A 22,324-nucleotide genomic window follows, 5' to 3' on the forward strand; every position below is an offset into this window, starting at 1 on the left:
TTTAGATTTTGTTTTAACAGGAATGGGTTCTACCCAAACCTATAAATTATGTTAGTTTAGTCCCAATAAATCTCAATGATGGTGATATGATTCTAAGAGCATTCAATATGAACTATTCTATTTTCTTAAAAAAAAAAAAAAAAAAAAAAACTCTAGGCTTTTTTTTTTTTTTAAGAATCCAGCTGATTGGCAGGTATCACAGCTACATCTTAAATGTGTGTTACAATGGCAATGTTATTTTAATTTCCGATGAGAGGAAAGGAAGAAAGTCCATTCTGGAAAAACAATTGGGGTCCCACCCCCATCATACCTCTCATTCCTCTTCATATAATAAAAGAAGCTGTGCAATTACTAGGTGGCTAAGGATCTGAGTGCATTCTCCTATAACTAGCTACTCCCTGGTCCAGCTGGGACTTCTGGCTATAGGAGGATCACAGAATCTGTGTGTCATGGATGCAAAGGTTAGAAGATTTCACAGCCAAGTGGAAAAGAGAGGACAAATTTTGCTCAGTTCCTTGGTTGAGCACCCATCCCAATACATGATTCCCAGGAGCTAAGTATATACTTTTGTCTGCTTTTCAGGGTATTTTCCTTTTGGATTGGTAGTTAGTTTTTAACACCTATTTATTGGGACTAAATAGGATAAAATCTCACTAATGTTCCTAATTACTGTTTAAAAGCATGCCTCTTCTACTATTTCAGGATAGACGGGGAGCACAAGATTCTTTACCTGATTGTAGGCTTTAAATCTGATTCTTAGAGACAATCCAAGTGACTTGTAGTAGCAAATCCCACTCCTCTAACATGAAAGCAAGAGCTAGTAACCCTAATTGTGGGTAGGTGGAGCATGTCTGCACCTCTTGGCGGGTGTGTTGGGGGAAATGGAAATAACAGAGTGGGCAGGAATGTCCAAGAAGTGCCACAATTGCTCCCCAACACTGGCCACCGCGGGGCCATGACCCTTTTCTTGCCTGGACATTTCACCGATGAAATCTGCCTTCTCTTTGCTAAAATCTACTGAAAAGAATGCTCCTGGTATTAGCTCTTCTGATTTTTTCTAACTAAAAGTCCTTTAAGACAGTACAACACCTACCTACCCACAAACCCAAGCACATTTATGATTTGAAGCCCTTCATATGGAATATTTGGGGAGGGAGAAGAGGAAGGTGTATAAAGATAGTTTATGAATTTAGGTTTCAATTATACTGTACTATTACAGTTCATGTTTCAGTTATGGTTTATAGTTGAAAGAAAAATCTCTTTTAAGGAATTTCATCTTGTGACCATCTTCTTCTGTTTAATTCCCTTTCATGAGGCAGTTGTTCTCAACTGAAATGCTGTCTAGATAAATTTCTTAATACATTTCAGCTACTTTTTGTGACTAAAAATACATTCCCCAAGAGGGCAGAGGAGTACTGTGTTTAAGTACATGCTCTTATAAAGAAATAAAAATGCACATGGCAATAGTTTTATTGCCATTTTTTACATGAATCCTGTAAACAACACTAATCTCCAATGGTCACATCTCTAATAAAGGATCTCAAATGACACCTGATTTTGTAAGTTAATGGAATTTTACTTTGATCTTTCTAGATATTTATTTTAAGCAGTAGTCTCTGAATGAAGGAATGCACAAATCCAGGGATTCCCTCGAATGACAAGGGATGTTTAAGTACAATTGGTAATATTTTTGAAAGCCAACAACTGTTTTCAAAAAAAGTGATATTTTTTTTTGTTTCAAACTGGATCACAAATTACTGTATTTTTCTTACAATAGTGCTGAACTTTTATTTGAGGTTTTCTGTTTCTGAAAAGCAGACATGATAGATTGAAATAAAAGATAATTTATTGCAATGCTTACTTTCATGTGCAGAGAGAAGCAGTGTAATTGTAATTTACAGTAGCTGTCAAGAAAAATCCATCACAGATGACATTAAAATGACTTATTTTGCCTGAGCCACTTATTGTTTAAATGTGCATAATCTAATAGAAAGAGATTATTTTTTAAAAATCTGCTTCATATTGTTCTAAATTAATATCAAAACATATACTTATGAATTAAACATTAAAAACCATTTATTGATACTTTCATCATGACATTTACAACTCTAAGTTTAAATTATTTTTGATTGAACTGTCACATATTTGTGATGCATGAATCTACACATTCACAATATACTTGTATATACAGATCATATAATCTAGAGATAATTACAAAAATACAGATTTAGAAATATTTTAAAGCAAATGGAGGTGCAGTGAGTACAATAACACTGTGACCTAAGGATCACTAGGCATCCCTCCCAAAGCAAAAGGGCACATAGAGAACTCTTTTCATTAAATCATCTTGACTGATACTTTTTGAGAGACATCATCCTATTCTTTAGGTTTCAGAGGAGAATTTCAGAATTTCCTATAGAGAGCTCAAGGTTTTTGGTAACATAATACTAAAATAAGCTGCTTGAATGCTCTTTTCAGAGTGTATCAGTAGAGGGGAGGCTATGCAAAAGATGGTAAATATCTTTAAATAAATGGGACTGAGTTGAAGAATGTTTGTAAACCTTTGGTCTGTAATGATTTCAAGTACTTTTGGCTTAAAGGTGGATATCATTTGTTTATTTACTCCCTTAAGATTTTGCCTGAATAAGAACAGGCAAAATAATAGATGTCCAGCAACACAGCTTTAACACATCAGAACAAACATTTGTTAGAATCAGGGCAGTTTCCTCTCCTGTGGCAGACATGAACCATCTAAATAATGAAATATATTAGGGTAAAAGTAAAAAGTTCATTGTCTATTATTTTCCACATAGTTTTGTAAGTGCAGTTGTTCGGACTGATCTGGTTTTCAAAGGAGCTTGTACATGCAAATTCATACTCTGCGAAGACTGACCTTTGTATCCAGATAGCTAAAATCCAATGTCACTTTCAATTCTACTCTTCTTCTTCTTTTTTTTTATGTAGCTAGAATTAATGTAGTGAATATGTAATGAAATGCATTATCCTGCATGGAGATTTATCAGATTTTCCAACTGAATGCTATGCTTTGCTAGTACTAGCTGGAGTTCACCTGCATGTTGGTGTGGCGTGTGGCTCTTTTTTGTAAAGAGTTAAGTCGTACACAAAAAAAGGGAACAAAGGTCAGCACCCAGCCGCCACTTGAATGTGAGATTTTTCTTTTTATTCCCCTTGATGTATACTAGGCTCTGTGTTATTAGTCTTAATGATGGAAAATTGTAGTGTTGATACAAATCTTTTTTTCAAAGTAGTAGGCGGGAGCTCCATTTGTTAGTAAGTTTTTTTTGTGACTAAAAGCCACGGACAGTACATTTATGTAGCAGTAAAAGGCCTAGATGCTCTTTCCATAGCAGAGCTAATTATTCCTACTGTGACCTTACTGATCTAGCCTGTTCCTAGTACATCTCATCTGCACGCCTGTTCCTCTGTGTAGATGGTGTCAGAGAATATGAAAAACCCTATAATGAAACCATTTTCATGATGGAGAAAGGCTACTGGAGTTGCACTTGCTACAAAGAGGCTCAATTATATGAGTAATTGTGATAATTTTCTACATTCATAGCCTTCAATGGGGAAAAAAGAATGAGAGCCACAAAGGAAAATTACTTTAACAAGAAAGTACAGAGAGTAAAAATGGAAGAAGAGACAAAAAGGGGAAAAAATAACCAGAAAAAAAGTTTAAAAAATAGATCTGGAGGGAGGAATAGCGAGACAGGGAGAACAACAGAAATGCTCAAAAGCCCATGTGCAGCTGTGTTGCACAATTAAATTGAATTTTTTTTTCTGCAGTTGATGAATGTGACTACTGCAAATGTGCCTCTGTAGTTAGCTATCATTTGTTGTTCCGTGACAGGAAAAGGATAATTACCTCTCAGAGAGAATCAAAGGCTGACATGCCCTTTAGACACAGCCATGAATGCAGAGCTCGATAGAATGCTTGAATAAGAATCTAGTGTTCTCTGCCCCCTTCTACTGAAGAATAAATTTTGTTAAAATGCAAGAACACCACCAGTAAATTTGTTGAACCCTAGGTGTTCAAAAATATGAGGTGCATCTATCGACTCATCCCATTTGCAAAAATAAAACTGCATTTTGAATTCATTTCTATTATATTCATGGACAGTAAGATAGTGAGATATGCATTAAATTTCTTTTCCCAGTAGGGGTCTGATTCAACATTTCCTATGAAAGAACAGAGAGACACTATCCTTTTTTCCCAGGCTAGTTAGCCTATAATTTAAAACTGTCAAAAACACAATTTTGTTCAAAGTCTTCAATAAAAGCTTCTCAGATATAACCCAAAGAGATTTTACTAAAGTTTGATTCAGACACTGTTACAATATTTTTAAAGCCATAAATACATTTAACTGATATTTTACTGCCTTTTTTTTAAAGTATTTGAAGGCTTACAAAGAAAAAAGGCAGCATCTTTTCAAGGTGACTAAGCCTTCCATCCTTTAGACAAATGGGAAGTATTCAATGGTTCATATTAATGAGAACAGTACTTTAAAGGGTACTGATGTGATCATCTTTAACAAAATGCATTACTTTAAAATGAAAACACATATTCTGCATGTCTACTTCAAGACACTTATGGGGAAAAAAGACCTAAAAGTAGGTAACATATTACAAAGAAAAGTCTTAAATTCAGAAAATATACATACACTCAAAAAGTAAGCATAGAACACTGTGTGAAAAATAAACAATGGTTTAGAGGAAAAATGAATCAGACCAAAAAAGGACAGAAGATCATCCTTGCAGGCTATTTGCTAATCTATTAATTTGAAAGGTAAGGCTTGCTTCAGCTAACACTTTTTATCTTTGTATCATAGGAATACATTTCACTTCATTCCTTTATAAAACTTCGCTTTTCTCCTGTCTCATTATCCAAAGATTGGAATGCTTATCCCTTCTTAGGTACTTTCTTCCATATGGTGTGATAATATGTCAAGCTAAAACAAAAGCAGCTATATAAATATTGCTTGCTCCTCCTAGAAGTTGCTTTGCTGACCCTGGTATAATTCACTTGTTTAAAACCCTTTTTTTTTTTTCCATCCCAGGGAACAACATTGCAGCCTGGCAGTTCACATACTGATATCAGACTGAAATGATGGTTCTGAATCACAAAACATGTCATCAACTTTATACCAAGCCACCAATAACCTTTGTACCATTTGCCAACCCTCCCTTTACTTGTCAATGTAAGGCTTACCTGATTGTGTTTCCAATTACAGAGAAGGGAGCCCCTGCTCTGCAGGCTGCAATTGCTTCATCTCTACACCTTCTGGCAACCTCCACTAACTTTTTCCCACATTCATCCACGTTGCCCACCAAAAATGTTTCAGCGGTGTCTCCATGATAGCCATTGTAATAGACCTAAACACAGGCAAAAATTTTAATATATGTCCTTGTTTAAAAATCTACTCTCCCTCAGTATATATTGTGGTCATCTATGTATTTAGTAGACTCATGTGTTTTACCCTTCCACAATTACTCTCTAGTTTGTATATAAAAAAGAAACAGGTATACCAAAGCCTTGCAAAAATTAAAAAGATGAAGCCATAAAATGATATCGTAAAATTTAAAAACAAATAAGTAACTACTATGGCTAGTTCAGCATTATGATTGGAATACTGGTGTAATATTTTGATTCCTCAACTTATTTCTAAGAAGACAAAAATATATATCCAAAAATTAATGACCAAAGACAATGATCTACAATTACCACAATAGGTTTAGAGAACCAAGAAGTATTTAACAGAGTGAAAAGTTTTCTTCAATGTCATGAAGACTTACTTGATCTTTTCTTTACCAGTTCTATATTTGGAAGTAATATATAATGACAAGAAGAAATAAGATAGACGTGTTGCTATTATAACAGACAGTAGGAGAATTTAGTTCTAAGAATTGAAGTGGACCAATATAGGAGTGCAATATGGTATAGAAAAATCCTATGTCGAGACTTGAAATCTTAATCAAATGTTCCTGATAGGGGGGTGGGGGGCCATGGGCAATATACATAACCTAAACTTTTGTACCCCCATAATATGCTGAAATAAAAAAATCTTAAAAATAAATAAAATTTAAGTTTTTGTGAAATTACAAAGAAAAAAACAAAAAAAAAAGTTCCTGATAGAAGAATGTTAACAGAAAACACTATATATGAATTTTTAAAGAATTAGAATATAATAAAACAGGCTTAAAAGTAAAATTACAGAAAATAGAATTTTATCAGTCTTCATTGATTCAGTAGCCCTACAGAATCTTGAAAGATACCAGATTCATTATAAAAAATCAATGATTACCAAACACTATAACAGATATAGAAGGCAAAGGAGACTGGTTGAATACTGATCCTTTGATGTAGCATGGAATCTGTTATTTTGCATAAATTGTCCTATCTAATTATTTTTCATATTTTTCTCATAAAGTATTAGAATGCAGAAACTATTATAAAAATATATTTGAGCTTTCTGTTTTGACACTGAATTATCTTAAATCTGTATACTATCCTGCATTTTAAAAAAGCTGCTTTCATACACTTTGTGAAGGTAGCAAGAAAGGTCTTCATTAGATCTTCACTTTATAATTCAGGAAACTGAGGCATGAACAAGTAACTTGTTTAAGGTTAGTGACACAATAAAAGGGCAGATTCAGACTAATATGATGCATTATTGGGTTCTAATCAAGTGTTTACTATATCAAATTATCCTAATTACCTTGCGATAGAGTAGTGTTTTATACACTTATTCTCACTGACAGTATTTTGCAATCCAGGAAAATATAAGTTTTGATTTTATATATAAGAATATAAAATTTGCTAATATAAGCATGATTATTCAAGAATATTGGCAACTGTGAATGTTTATATAACTGCTATTAAGTAAAAATGTATTATTTTTTAAAACCTTTATTCATCTTTTCATATTATTGTTACCTTTCAAAATGACTACTTGAAGGATTCAAAATATATGGAAATACAATACTTTTGAAAGTCTATGGGGCAGTCATCTGTAACTTCTGTTTGTACCCACAAACTATTCTTATCTTCTACTTCATTTATTTAACAAATATTTATTGAGCAACTACTATAGGTATGGCATCAAGTCTTTTTTGAAAAAACATTCAATTTTCAAGAGGGAAAGAAATCCATTTTCTTGTGATGTATACTAGATGTATGTAAACAATTATAAAATTCAAGGAGTATTTTCTGATAAAAGTATAGGATCTGATAATGGACTTCTTCACTTAATAAAATATTTCATAAAAAATATAATTTGTTAAGATACTAACCTGTTTCCTAGATTCCTTCACATTTCTAGACACTTGAAAGTATTTTACTTTGCTTTATGAGTTTCACAATTGTGAAAGAATCTGAATGTTAAAAACAACTGTTTATTAAAAGTCTTCAGGAAACTTAGAAAAGGAATATGGTATTCTCTTTGGACACATAGGAAACAGTAGGGAAGAATATGCTGATTTCATTCAAAGCAGCAATGTTTTATAGAGGGTGATTAGGTGAGATAATAAATGTAAAACCCTAAAATCAGATACAATCCAAAATAAAAGCATACCATGAAAAAGATTTTACTCCAGGTACACTTCAAAAAATACCTCCTTCGACATGATTCTGAGTTGGAAAGATACCAACATGATATATGTGGAGCAAACATTCAAGTATTCTAAGTAGGACAAAATGATATAGGAAATAGTATCAGCAATGAAAGAATCTTTGCCTATCTCCCCACACAAATTGATATGAAGAAAAAGGTTAAATTAATTTAACTAACTAAAAATCTCACTGAATACAACTATCAGATGCCTATTTTCATCTCATTCCCACTCCTGCCTAGGTCTCATGGTCTAGATACAATTCTTAAAAATATTTCATTAATAAAAACCATATTCCTTGAATAATGTCCATCTCAACTAGTTCTCATCAGATGTCTAAATTTCATTTATTTATTTAAAATTTGTTAATCATCAGATGTACAGAATTTATTTACGATCTACCTAATCCAGAAATACCGTTACAAAATTTTTTAATAAAAGGAACTGTGAAAATATAAATAATCCAAGTCTGAGAAAGGTTAAGAAAATTAGAAAAGGGTAGAGCTTATACAATTTGAAGTCCCTATGTTAAATTGCTTAGGTTTGTTATTTAAAAGAAAAGCTATTAACCATTTAGTGAAGACTTAAGTTCAGACAGAAAATCACTCTGCTTGTATGCTTTGAGCTCAAGGCTCTCTATACCAGAAATGGAACATGACGATACCTTCAGGGATTTTAATAAATCTAGGGAACACTGCTAGCGAAAGAGTTGCTGTCCAAATAGACTGACACACACAGGCCAATGTAGCCCCTAATGACAGAGTAAGATAATGACAGGCCCCACTCAAAATCAGCAGGAAGAGGAAGATCAATCTTGGCAGAGTGAAGGAAAAATGCTGGCTTTCTTCGTGTTAGCTCATCTCATACATATCTAGCTTCAGCAGCTGCCCAGTGCTATGGTGCTCTGCGTTAACTACACAGTGGATCAATAACAATTACACCTTCTCAAAAACATGACACATAGCAGGATTGGGTTGACATTTCACTTAGGCCAACATTGATCTCAGTGCATCTGATTCCAGCCCTAAATTCAAGTCAGGCCTGGGTTTACTTGGAATAAACACAGAGTTAAAGACAAAAAAGGAAACCAGCTGCTTGCGTCTGGGTCTAGAAGTAAACAGCACTTCCACCGGTGCAGTTCACATTTTCAATCCACTCTTCCTGTTGCTACCAGCAATTCTGAAGTTGATCAAAGACTATTTTTTATATGATTTACTCACTGTGACATCAATCTTGATAATATCTCCATCCTGAAGAGGTCGACTGAAACATAAACAGAAAAAAAATGGTGATAGGCAGATCTCAATAAAAGGAATATAAAAATAAATAGCTAATGACTGCTATCATAAACCCAATGAGTTAACAATGATGATGTGGAGTGAAGGAGGAATAAATGGAATAACTTATGTTTAACTTTATGTTAACTTATGTCAGACACATCACATTTTACAAGCAATACATAATATGAACACATTGCCACTGTTTAAAAATCAACTATTTTTTTCAAAACATGCACTTGTTATCTTAATTTTACTAAGAACTAAAACAATAGTTGATAGCAAATATTTGCCTATATTTGGATTTTTACCATGTATATGGTTAAAATCTAAGAAGGTAAAAGAAATATTTAATGCACAACCTCTTCTCTAGATTACATACTGCTTTAATAAAACATTAAATGGTGGTGTTATATCCATTTAGAAGCAAAATACTTCCAAATTTCTATTTTACCATATTCAACTTCAGAAGTTTGTCAGTAGGTTTCAAAAGAATGATAGTATCTTTCAGCATATGTTATAGATCTTAGTTTCATGTTTTACTTTCCAAAGGAACAATATGTTATTAAGAAATGAATACCTGTCAGGAATACCATGACAGAGCACGTTGTTTACAGAGGTACAAACAGATTTTGGAAAACCTCCATAGCCTAGAGGTGAGGGATAGGCATTATGACTGATGATTTCCTGATGAACAAGAGCATCTATCTCTTCAGTTGTCATGTCAACCTAAAATATTAAATACAGAAATTGTGCAGTGACAGTTGAAGACATCTCCTGTATTTATCAATTACATCTATAGCAATGGCACTTCTATATGAGACTGTATAAATTTACTATGATAAACTTACGGTACAATATTTTAATTAATAATGATTAATGTTACAATCCTAAATTGTGCCTTTTTTGACAATCATTTGGGTATATGATGGTGTTATAGACTATTGGGAAATAGGAATTTTAAACTCTAGGATTCTCTAAATCATTTGTGAATCATTAAATGATACAACTCCATTTTAGCCTGAAGATTTCAAAAATACGTTCTTCAGCAATTCCTTCTTCTTTCTTAATGGTTAGTGTCCTGGGCTAATGAAAGCATATAAATAAATGCTCAAAAGGATCTTGAGTTTAGACAACAAAGCTTAAAAAGTAGGTCAACCCACACCTTTTTATCTCAGTGAAACATTACATGGGTTTTGCAGCAATGGCATGGATATTATGGGGCATCATTTAAAAACTGAGTCTGCTATATTTTGTAGAGATTTGATTTTCACTAATCTTGATTTCTTTCATGCCTAAATAATTTTTTTTTCTTTTTTTGGAGACAGGGTCTAGCTATATTGCCTAGACTAGTCTTGACTTTTGGGTTCAAGTAATCCTCCTGCCTCAGCCTCCAGAGTAGCTGGGATTACAGGCGTGAGCCACTGTGCCCAGCTAAATAAATGTGTTTCTAAAAAATATTTTTCCCTCACTAGAGGGTATCCCAAACTAAATTGCTCCCAAACTAAAAGAAAGCTGAAATTGAGTTTTCTAAGTTCACGAACACTATCTCCATGAACTTACAAATAGCATTCTCAACCAAAAATAAAATCTCTTATTAAACATTAAGTATTTATTCAACAATGTTCTTTGTGTTATTTTATATTCACATTATGCTTAGTCATGTTGCTATAACAAGTTTATTACATAGATGATACCATAAGTTATTTCATCTTTGAGTATTACTTTCTTAAGTCTGCAGGCCCTTATTTTGGAAACTATAGGCTCATATTTTTTTTCATGATCCTTATATTGCAGGGTATTTCAGATTATTATGAAAGAACTAAATCTTGCAGGACGGTTGTACACAATTACATTGCTGTATTACCTATACCTGTGCATATCTGGTCTGATCTTTCTTTGCAAAGCTAATGCAAGAAAACAGGAGACAAAGTACAAGGCAGGGCAAATCTTCAGGCACACACCAATAATGTGGGGAATAAAAGCAGAAGCAAAAGAGCAAAAGTCAAAGCTATCTGCCATTGATCAACCTGGATTGGCTGATTCAGCCCAAAGTATCTCTAGAATTCTGTTAGTTAAAACTGAATTTGGATTTTAAATTACTTCTTGAATGAACACATAAAATAATAAAATTCCTTTCTCCCATATCGAGGCTTTACTTAATGCTTTAAAACAAATTAGATATGTACAAAGAAAAGTTAAAGAGTTAAAAGGAAAGAAAAAAAGCAGTGTTTGTGGCCCCTTATGCAAGTCGTTCTGAGGCTTGGTGAGACGCCACCTTTAAACTCTTCCCAGCCAGGAGGAGGACATGACGGGCCAGCTGACAAGCCTGACGAAGCCCTTGAATCTGATCTTCATTCTTAACTTCTATGCTGTCTCCCCAGTCGGGTACAATGCCTGTCGTCACGTAGTCTGGCTTCTTTATGTGCTTGAGGAAAAAGGATTGAAAACGAAGATCAGAACCCAGCGCACGACAATGGGATCATTTTTTCGGACACAGCCTCCTGCTTCATGGAGCTCTGCCCTTCCTGCCGGAGCACCGACCTCCGAAGCCAGCACAACAGACCCTCCAGGCTGCCCTGGTTCCTTCCCCTGCCCTTTTGAACTTAACATTGCCTGTTAGTGCTGCCTCTGGATGGTCTGTTAACCTTACCAGGCTTTGAGTCAAACTGGACTGAAGTAGACTTCTGGTCAAAACAAACAGTAGTTTTCTTTTCTTCCTACTCCCAACCCGGTTAGAAGTATGTCACCATTGATGAAAAATAGCACCAAGCTTCCAATTTGCCAAATGGTTAATTAAGAGCACTTTCATCTTCTTAACACAAAGATAAAATTTATGCAAAGGATAGCTCCCAACACCCTCTTTCCATGAAAAATATGTAAAAAGGCTGCCTGTCAAGTTCTCTGAAGCCTATTACACACACACACTTCTTACACTTTGCAACCATACTCAAACCGAGAGGCTAGAATAAAACAACTTTCTTTTTTTCCCCAAGTACATAAAAATCACCTAGAATATTTCCATTATCTGTCAAGAACAAACAAAAAGCACCTCCCAAAACTCAAAACAGACGACTCTGATCACTCTTACAGACCATTCTCCACCACTTACTTAAACCCGTGGGCAGTATTGAGAAAATAAATACTATCTTACACACAGAGCTTCTTTCAGTCCAAGGTTTTGCACAGTTCTTTACAAACTATTTATAGTTTGTAAAGCATTACAAACGATTAACATTGTTGAACCATACATAGTAAGGCTACACAGCAGTTTAGGACAGGAAGCTGAGAGAGCTAACACTATTCAGTTGAAACATCGGCACAGCTCCGGAAGAGCTGAGGTTAGGGCTCGCCTCTTTGTGAGGTCCACCACGCAGGACTTCAGGATCTTTACTTATTCTCCTGCTCAGATGGGCTTTTCTGATACAGGTAACGCCGTTATCTGGCTTGCCACAGCTGAGCTCTGGAGGAGCACCTGCTCTCCTGCAGCTCCACTGCACGTGCCCACAAATGCTCACCCGGTCTCCCCCAAAGAGCCTGTGTTCTTGTATCCACTCTGCTCTGTGATCGGGCAAGGTTATAGCTACAGGCAGAAGGGCTGTTGGGTTGTCACTGAAATTGACTGAAATGTCTAAAACAATACATCTCCTCTCTGGAGATTTCTTTTTCTTTTCTACTAAGGAAAAATAATGTCAATTTTGTGACTAATTCCAAACGCTAGCTCTCACTGTGCTGGCCAGGCCTCAGCTGAGCCAGGGAACGTACTCTGGATCTCGTGGCTCTTCTGTCACAGCAGCCTTTGCCATGAAAATGGGCCACTCATCTTCAGGAAGCATAGCACACTTAATGTGGGTTCAGTATAAAAAAATGCATAAAAGGGAGAAAGCAGGTGATTTTTGTGATAAATCTATATTTCTTTTAGCTGTTCTTCTTCCTAAAGGACTCACACACCTCCTTTATATTGCATTTTGAAAAATGGATAGACTGCTTTCCACAGAATTGCAATCTCTGGAAAAAAAAATCAAGAATGCTCTGAGGCAAGATGTTTTATTTAATTTACTCTAAAAGACAATTCAAAGACAGCAGCAGCATCAATAAAACGGAAAGTATAAGAGCAGGCTTTCAAAAAACTCCACTGTATTAGTTTCGAGAAATCTCTTTGGAATCACCCCAATTTTATAGTCAATTTTTTTCCTCTAAAAAAGTTAGGAAACTACATACATGGAGTTTTATCTTCTTCTTAGGAATTTAATATAGAAAATTTCATGATAGAAATTTTAATTCTAAATAAGCTAAGCAGTTGAAAGCGCAGAGCTTTATTTTTAAAAAATTGATGTTACAGCAATGCAGGATGTTAAAACTTCTCACATCACCATTTTAAATCACAAACCAAGTTTTAAAATTATGACTCGAATGGCTCAGAAATCAAAGATACAAAAACGTTTGATCGCTTCTACAGTCAACCTTTATCTTGGCTGGAAAAAGCAGCAGATAATAGGCGACACAGTACCTTAGGGACTGGATGAGCTGAAGAAACTGCAGCCGGCAAAACTATATTGTGTGAAATATCTCTTTGTCTCCGAAAAAAGAAATTTCTTCTTTGTTGACTGCTTGACTGCTTGTGTAAGTAGATATGATTGAGTGGTGAAGAGAAAATTCTATGACAACCTATGAGCAGAAATAGACATATGTTAAGTTAAAAAAAAAAAAAACCTAACATACTCCATTTGAAGATGTTGTACTGCTATCTATTAAATCATCATTCTAATACTTTATTGACTCAAAAAGGAAAAGCCCCAAATAGAAAGGAAAGCAGTGGTATTCTGAGCTCTAGTACAATAGTAGCACAGCATATTTATTAGCTAATACTATGTTTACATAAATGCTTGACAATGGAAAACTCTAGTGGGAAACTAACATATAGAAACATCTGCTAAGCACCAGGTCTGTAAAAAGAACAATTTCTGCTGTGATACCTTATGTGGCAATGTCCAGGCTAACCCTGGATTCAGGGCACTGTTTTGATGGCTTTATACTCTTTAAAGCCGTTTTCCTTTCAAGAATCACGGACAAATTGCCAGCTGCACTTTTTGCCCTCCATAGGATTACTACCCTGTGTTAAGTTCTCGGGCAGTGAGGCATTACACTGAAATTCATTGTGATGAATGCTCAAGGCAGATAAAGACTAACTAGCAAAAATGTAGTAGGTGTAACCTCCCCCCATAAATGAACATAGGGTTCAAAGTAGTCACAATGGCAATTTAGAAATATCTATTAAATTTTTAAATGCACGCATCCTTTGACTCAGTAGCTTATCTCTGAGGACTTTTTCCTGCAGATATTATGCAATGATAGATGTATAAAAATATATCCTCAATGTAGCATTGTTTATGGTGGGAAAAAAAAGGAAACAACACAAATGTTTCTAAATGGGAAACAGCAATAGGGACTGGTTAGATATATTATGGTATATCTACACAACAAAAAACTCTGGAGCCATTAAAAAGAATAAGCTAAATCATCTCTATGTAACAATATAGAAAGAAGTCACAATACACTGTTAGGAAAAAAGCAAATGCTGAAAAATATGTATAAAAAGCCTACTAATGTAAAAAGAGCTTATACACTTAAATAAGCTTATACATGTCTATAAAATTTCTGGAAATTGATATTCATCAATAGTGGTTATTTCTGGGGTTATGAGATTGGGGCTGGAGGTAGGAAGGAAGACTTTTTGATTACTTTTATTTTCTCCTATACTGTTAGGATTTTTTAACTATACATTTCCATTATTTTTATAATAACAATAATTTTAACAAATACCCAACAGGTCACAACTGCATGGCAAGAATTGGCAAACTACACCCCAAGGACCAAATCTGGCTTGCTGCCTGTTTTATATAGCCCAAGACCTAAAAAACGATTTTTGCATTTGTAAATGATTGCAAAAAAAATAAAAAGAATATATTGTAATACATGAAATTCAAATTTTGGTGCTCATACATAAAAATTTATTGGACCATAGCTACCCTCATTTGCTTACAATTGTCTATGGCTGATTTTAGTGGTAAAGTCGAGTAGTTGTGACAGAGACCATATGGCCCACAAAGCCTAAAATATTTACCCTATGGCCCTTTACTGAAGAAGTTTGCTGATTCCTGGTCTAGAGCACTGATTCTCAAAATGAGATTCCCAGGCCAGCAGTATTAGTGTCACAGGGGAAAACAATGCAAATTCTCGGGCCTTTTGTGACTCAAATTCTGAGGATGAGGCCAGCAATCTGTGCTTTAACAAGCCCTTGGGGCGATCCTGATGCACACTCCAGTTTGAGAACTACTGGCTGAGAGTAACATTTCAGCTGTGAAACGTAATGAAAACATGAATTGCAGGTGAGCACTGGCCCCAGTACTCAGGATCTCTCAGTTGGGGAAAGACAATGATGCAAACAAACCCCAATGGTCAGAGACTCGGGGTCACAAGGTTCACTTGATTATTTTCTTCCATAAAGTTGAATGGGATATTGTTGAATCAAACCTACGGAGGTGTTTTTAAACAATTCCAAACACCAGAAAAAATGCCAGTAATATCATTTCTTTAAAAAAAAAAGTTGCAAAAGCTTAGCAGGGTGCTTCATACCTTATCGTCCCAGCTACTGGGGAGGCTGAAGCAGGAGGACCACTTGAACTCAGGAGTTCAAGACCTGCCTAGGCAACACAGCAAGATCCTATCTCAAAAAAAAAAAAAAAAAAAAAAGAGAGAGAGAGAAAGAACAAGAGAAAGAAAAAAGAAAAGAAAAAGGGAAAAGTGGCTTGATAGAGGTAGGTATATATTCCCTAAAACTTACGAAGTACAATCCTTCCCTAATGACAATACCAGCAGCCCTAGGATTGTCAACTGATACATGAGGGATTGGGTTGTGTCCTAGGAAAAGCAGATAGTCAGAAAGCAGAAGCCTGGACTTTGTTTCAGCTCCACCACTTGTTAGCTGAGTAGCACTGAACAAGTGTCTTCTTTTGAGTCTCAGGTGAAAAGTAATTGAAATAAGGAATGTGAAGGTCCCTTGCACATTTAGTAGATGCCCAATAAACAATAGTTCTTCCAAGAATACATAGTAAGTAAAATAGGAAAGAAAACATGGGCTCCAGTATAGCTTCTAATAGTTAACACTTACTTTGTGTCAAGTACTGTACTAGACACTTTACATATGTTAGCTCATTAACCTTCACAGAAACCCTATGAGTTGTAGACTGTCATTACCCCACTGCACAGCTGGAGATACTGAGGCACACAGGGGACATGCAGTAAGTGCCAAAGCTGAGGGAAAGCAGGTGGAGTTGCCTCCAGGAAGTATAGTACCTCTCTCACAGCATTAGAAAAACATGAGCTAACACACATGCCAACACCCAGAAAATATAAAAGTCATCATAAAACTATTGTTATGACTATTATTATGTTATTTCTCTAAAAGTGGTAATGGGTTGACCCAATCCACCCACTGCCTCCAGCCAAGCTCCCTTCACTGACCAAACACAGGCTTCAGGGAGGTGGCTGACAGAACTGTTAGCTGGGCAGTCTGTGGGTATGGAATGGAAAATGTGGACTCAGGTGGACTCAATCCATGACTCCAGCCCCCTAACTGCATCTCTAGGTAGGACCACATACAAGACACAAGTTCACAAGTGCTTCCCTTTGGAGGAAAGTATGTCTTATGATCACTATTAATAATGATAATACTAACAGAAATAGTAATAACAATAGTGGCTAACATTTCATGGACACTTTCTTTAATTAAGCTCAGTGCTATGTGCTCCATATACATTATCTCTTACCAGCTCTGTCAGTAGGCAGGCAGCTATTAACATCACTATTTTATGGAAACAGAACTAAGGCTCACATCTCTCTGGTAATCAATTACCTGGCCCCAAGCTTAGTCCTCTGAGTCCAAGTCCAGAGCTATGTCTGGTATTCCAAGCCACTCTCAACAGTGTGCACGGGTTCCTATAAGTTTTATTGGCTAGAGTGCTTTGCTATATAATGTGTTCTTTCAGGGACTGGATTTCAAGGACATTTTTTTTTCTCATCATGAAAAATGTAAATATCATGTGACCAGTTAACATTTAGAATAAAGATATTTTTTCATGAAAATTCCTAGAAATGATCTAATGGGAGGCGTTGTGGTAGTGAAAATAGCATGAGCTTTGAAGTCAAACAGATTTGAATTACCAAAACTCCTGAGCCTCACTTTTTTCACTATTAAATGGGACTAATAGTGCTCTCTCTACCATGAGGCTGATCTGAGCATTTGCTGAGATAACATATATATGTACACCATCTTTAAAAAAATAGGTGCTTGGCTGGGTGTGGTAGCTCACACCTGTAATCCCAGCACTCTGGGAGGCCAAGGCAGGAGGATAGCTGCCTTGAGGTCACGAGTTTGAGACCAGCCTGAGCAAGGGTGAGACTCCGTCTCTACTAAAAATAGAAGGAAATTAGCTGGACAACTAAAAATACATAAAAAAATTAGCCAGGCATGGTGGTGCACAGCTGTAGTCCCAACTACTTGGGAGGCTGAGGCAGAAGGATTGCTTGAGCCCAGGAGTTTGAGGTTGCTGTGAGCTAGGCTGACGCCACAGCACTCTAGCCCGGGCAACAGAGCAAGACTCTGTCTCAAAGAAAAAAAAAAAAAAGGTGCTCCATAAACATTCATTTCTTTTCCTTTCCCTTCTCCACTCTCTGACATGTTCACCTCTAGGACCTCTCAGTTTATTCTTTCATTCAGCAACTACTTACTGAACTCATTGTATGTGCCATGCTCTGGATGCAGGGAATATAGTGGTGAACAAGGTGACAAAGTCCTTGCTCTCACTGAGCTTTCATTCTTGTAGTGGGAGGCAGGCAGTAAGCAAATCAACAAATACATTAGGTTATATCAGACAGTGTTCTACATGATGAGAAAAGGACCACAGTGACACAACATTGGGTGGCACCTTGCTGTTTTACCCCTGGAGCTAACTATGTGACCTTGAGCAATACAGTGGACACTGACCAAGAGCTTACTGGTGCCAAGCTCCGTGTCGAGCACTTCACAGATGTTACCCACTGAGATGCAGAAGCTTTGTAAAATGAAAGAGTTGGACTTCATAGTCTTTGAGGTCCCTTCAGCTCTGAAATTTGTGCCTTCATAACAACATTTGATTGTCATGCTTCATCATAGGCAATGGGATGATGTAGCCTCTGATCAATTTTAGGACTCATGAAGATTTTTTGCAACATGGCTGATTACACAAAAGAGAGAGCATCTTTATCAGTATTATAAAGTTCAAGGACATAGTCATTTGCAGGGGAACCTTTTCTATGTACTTAAACTTGAAGCACAAAGTCATCAGGCCTCTACTAGGACATCTAGATGAGGCTTTTGAGACATTCACTTTTAGGATGAACAGTGTTGCCAATGTACCTGTGCTGCCAAACTACGGCCTCAACGCGGAAAAGGTGCAGGCGCACCCACAAGACTGGATGGCAAAATTCTAAACATCGGGAACACAGCCTGAACAGATCCAATCTGTTGACAATTATGGTTCTGCAGTGTACTCAGCAATTCCACTTTCATAAGAGATTTTTGTATTTGAAGTGAAATCTTTTCTTTCAATCTGATAAAAGACACCCTTATAAATGTTGTCACAAAGTAACAGGATAATAAGGTACCATACTGTGTTTATTCCACTAACTATTCATTACAAACGAGAAAAAAAACTAGTATTTTCACAGGTGAAATGAAGAAATGGGCTTGAGTCATGATACCGTTAGAAGATAATAGTTCTCCAATTAACCTGGAAAAAAAATGGGGGAGGTCCCCAACGTTATCATATTGTAATTAATAAGTAGTAATTAAATTTTCTAAATACAGAGGGAGCAAAATTAAAATCCCCAGACCATTACATCAGGGTTAAAAAAAAAAACCCCAAACTATAGTATCTGATATAGATCAACGTAGAAAAGGTGTGTTGAGTTTCCTACATATTTTTTTTACAAAGCACAACTGATACCATATAACCACATGTAACAACCAACTTGCTACAATCAATGTTACAACTAATTTGATGGGTGATGATCATCATCAGAGAAAGGGACTCCAGCCAGTTCCCACCAGCCCAAGGGCTGGCCTCGCTGTCTTCGTCGCACTTTCACCCAGGACCCCCACAGCACACACTCTTTTGGTAAAGCTATTTTGGGGAAACAAGACGCAGGTGTGTACTAATTACCACAGGGGCAAGTAGACTATCTGACGCTCAGGAGACGCCTGTGGGAACTCATCAGAAACCTCAGAAGAGTAGGAGAGCCCAGAACAGCAAGGAGTTCCTTTGAATTAATTTGATCTTGCAAGAGATGATCATAGTGAGCATTGTCCCTAACAAAAACTTTATAAAGGGTTTTCTTAGGCAGTAAGTCTATACATTATTTGTTACAAATACTAGAATATTTACTGTTACCAAAGGTAATAAGAATTAATTTCAGTGGCACAAAAATTCTATCAGCACCTAGTTTGAACTAAATGCTGAAAATTATAGGCAACTGCTTCTTTCACTCCATGGAGGAGCATACTGTGCAGCCTGAACACCTCTTGAAATTGCTATATGTCCTCTGGATCCTGCAGCACATTTTTCACATTTGAAATATGCGTTTGGAATGTAAATCTAGGTTATGGTTTTAAATATTTTCATATTTGTACTAACATCAATTTCTAAATGCTGCATTTTATTTCCCTTTACAGATTAAGTCTGAAAGGTGGGATTATAGAATTCAAGCATGATGGAGGGAGGAATGCATTTTAAATAACTAATGTTGTTGCACACAACATGCCCTATATTTATTGGCCTCTTACTCAGGGTCCATTTTAATTGTCATCTGCTCATGCATTCTATACCACATAATGAAACGCTTCCATTTCACCCACTGTGCCCTGGGTTTTTATGTGCACCTTTACTAATGACCCTTAATTAAGCTGATTTCATCCTTGAAAATGTGAGTTTTCTTTTGGTCAACAAGTATTTTTAAGGGAGAGGTCTGAATGAACTTTCAGAGAGACATTTAAAATGCCTATTATTTTAAGCAGTTGTAAAACCGAACAAAGTACATTTGTACTCAACTGTGGGCTCCCAACACCTATATTTTTCATTGTACGTTTCCAAGGAAGCACTTTCACCCTGCAGCATGCTCTCAATCCTCAGTTATGTTATATTTCAGAGGTATCAAATATCTGGGTAGAAAACAACACAATCAAGTAGCCTGGCACTACTTTACAACAGCTAACAATGTCAACCAGAGATAATATGTAATTTAAAAGACACCCTGTAAAATGTCTTACTGAATATATTTTTTCATAATGATCAGTAAATGCCAAAGTCTAGTAACAAAACTATTATTTATAGCATATTAACATCTAATTGATTTTACAAATGGAGGCAATTATTTTGGATGAAGGGAGGAATGCCTGCCAGATTTAAATGATTTATGATTACCAAGAGAAAAAACAACAATGTTTTGCTAATTCATTTTCAAATACGGTTCTTACCTTCATTGAAGACTTTAATTTTAAACCAAATGATTTGCCTTAAATACTATATTAACTTTAACAACCAATAAAAGCAATATACTTTGCAACAGCAATCTGATGTATTTTTACCTGTTTAAAAATGTTGCTTCCTACAGTAGGGTCAGAAGGGACTATACCATAGGAATACATTCTCAAGGTGCTGATTTAGAACCACAGAAAGATCACACTTCATAAACTCCAACCAATTACCCAGAATAGGAGCACAGGCTCTTACAGTGCTGTGAGAACAGCAAGTCCAAGAGAACACTGCAAATGCATGTAGACCTTATATTTCTTCACCTAAAACACTGTCTGCTTGACAGGTTTCATAACTTGTGCAAATGTTATGAAAGAAAAATTAAATTGTCTGCATCACTTGATATAACTTTTATTGATTTTTATAATCTAGTACTAAGATGTACATGTTTCAAATATAAATGAAAAAGATTGAAGGTTCCTTCCCATTTCAAGGCATCTATAAAGCAGAAGAGAAGCTCACATTTCACAAGAAATAACCTGTGCATTTGTTGAAGGAAAAAAAGAAAAAACACCCAACTAGGGAATGCCCCAGGCTGAAGCAGATACTGATTGGGCAAAGCTAAAGGACAAGGGCCCTTGAAACTAAACAAAAGCAAATTCATTTTGTTGACAGATGTTGATTACATCAAAGCAACAAGGAACTCCCCCAAGTCCCAATTTTTTTTTTTAAACAATTAATACCACTCTACAATCTACACAATAAGGACAAAGTTAAGTTTTTTAACCAATCATAATAAACATTATTAAACTTGTTTTAAAAGAGTTTCAGTTCAGTTAGAGACTATTCCAGTGTGTTTTTAGCTATGGGCTTCTCCAAACAGTGGTTTATTCATTCCCATGGACATGTCTGGGAAGCCAAGCTGGCCATGCCATCAGCCCCTTCCCTCCAGGGGTTAACTGCTCTGGCTGCCAAATAAAATACAGAGCGAGCCATGTAATTATGGAGACAGTCAAAGGGCAGGCTCTATTTTGAAATCTATTTGCACAGACAAGGTCTTCCAATTGAACTTACAGGAAACAAGCTGGTAAAGAGCCTTCTTCTCCCCAGATGCTTTCCACACTTTTTCTCCAATTCAGGAAATCATGGATATGGACACCATACACCACTGCTTCCTGGATTTCAAGCTAAGATGCCATTACAGAGAGAAGAGTGGATCTGTTTCACGAACCTATAAAAAACACTTTTTTTTTTTTTTGGCCTAATTAACAGCATTTGGCAACAGCCTCTGGATGATAAAGCTACACTGTTTATTAAAGAACATTTCTGAAGAGGATGCAGGCCCAGTTGGTATGCAGGTGTTGGAAAACAGCTCATTTTTTTAAAGGCCCAAAATAAAGCACATAGTTGAGTCTAAAATATACTGGCATAAATACTTGTCTGAAATAAATATTCTACTTGACATCCAACAGTGTTGTCCTTGAAGTTATTTATAGCTAAAACTGTTAAAAGAGTAACAAAGATTCCACAGAAATACAATGGAAATGTGTAAAACATTTTTACATGACAAAAAAGTCATAACTCACTTTTATGCCAAAACATAAAAGTTCATCCTAGTTGCTTGATGCTCTAAGTTGGCAATTTCTATGAGGATGCATCATCCTCATGTTAAAGTAGGACTGGGCCACTGCTACTGATGAAACTTAGTAGTCAAATGAAGCTGAGATAGTTACTAGTCTGTAGATGTCAGAACTCATCTTAAAACCATAATCCTGGGAGCCCTGGTCCTAGAAAAGATGAACTGGAAAGTCGGTCACAGTTAGAGGGTTTCTGGGGAGGGGAAATGTG

General features: G+C 36.0%; 1 protein-coding gene across 1 annotated transcript in view; it reads right to left on the reverse strand.

Moving 5' to 3' along the window:
- Positions 1 to 22,324, reverse strand: part of METAP1D (methionyl aminopeptidase type 1D, mitochondrial) — a 75,948-nt gene that overhangs the window by 4,455 nt on the left and 49,169 nt on the right. Inside the window, exons 2-6 of the mRNA XM_045559541.1 lie at positions 13,417 to 13,574; positions 11,185 to 11,334; positions 9,487 to 9,635; positions 8,850 to 8,892; positions 5,231 to 5,394 (exon numbers count right to left, since the gene is read on the reverse strand). Of these exons, the coding sequence (XP_045415497.1) occupies positions 5,231 to 5,394; positions 8,850 to 8,892; positions 9,487 to 9,635; positions 11,185 to 11,334; positions 13,417 to 13,574 (664 nt within the window). The remainder of the gene's footprint in view (positions 1 to 5,230; positions 5,395 to 8,849; positions 8,893 to 9,486; positions 9,636 to 11,184; positions 11,335 to 13,416; positions 13,575 to 22,324) is intronic.

The sequence above is a fragment of the Lemur catta genome, chromosome 8 (assembly GCF_020740605.2).
Source record: "Lemur catta isolate mLemCat1 chromosome 8, mLemCat1.pri, whole genome shotgun sequence".
Taxonomy (NCBI): Eukaryota; Metazoa; Chordata; class Mammalia; order Primates; family Lemuridae; genus Lemur; species Lemur catta.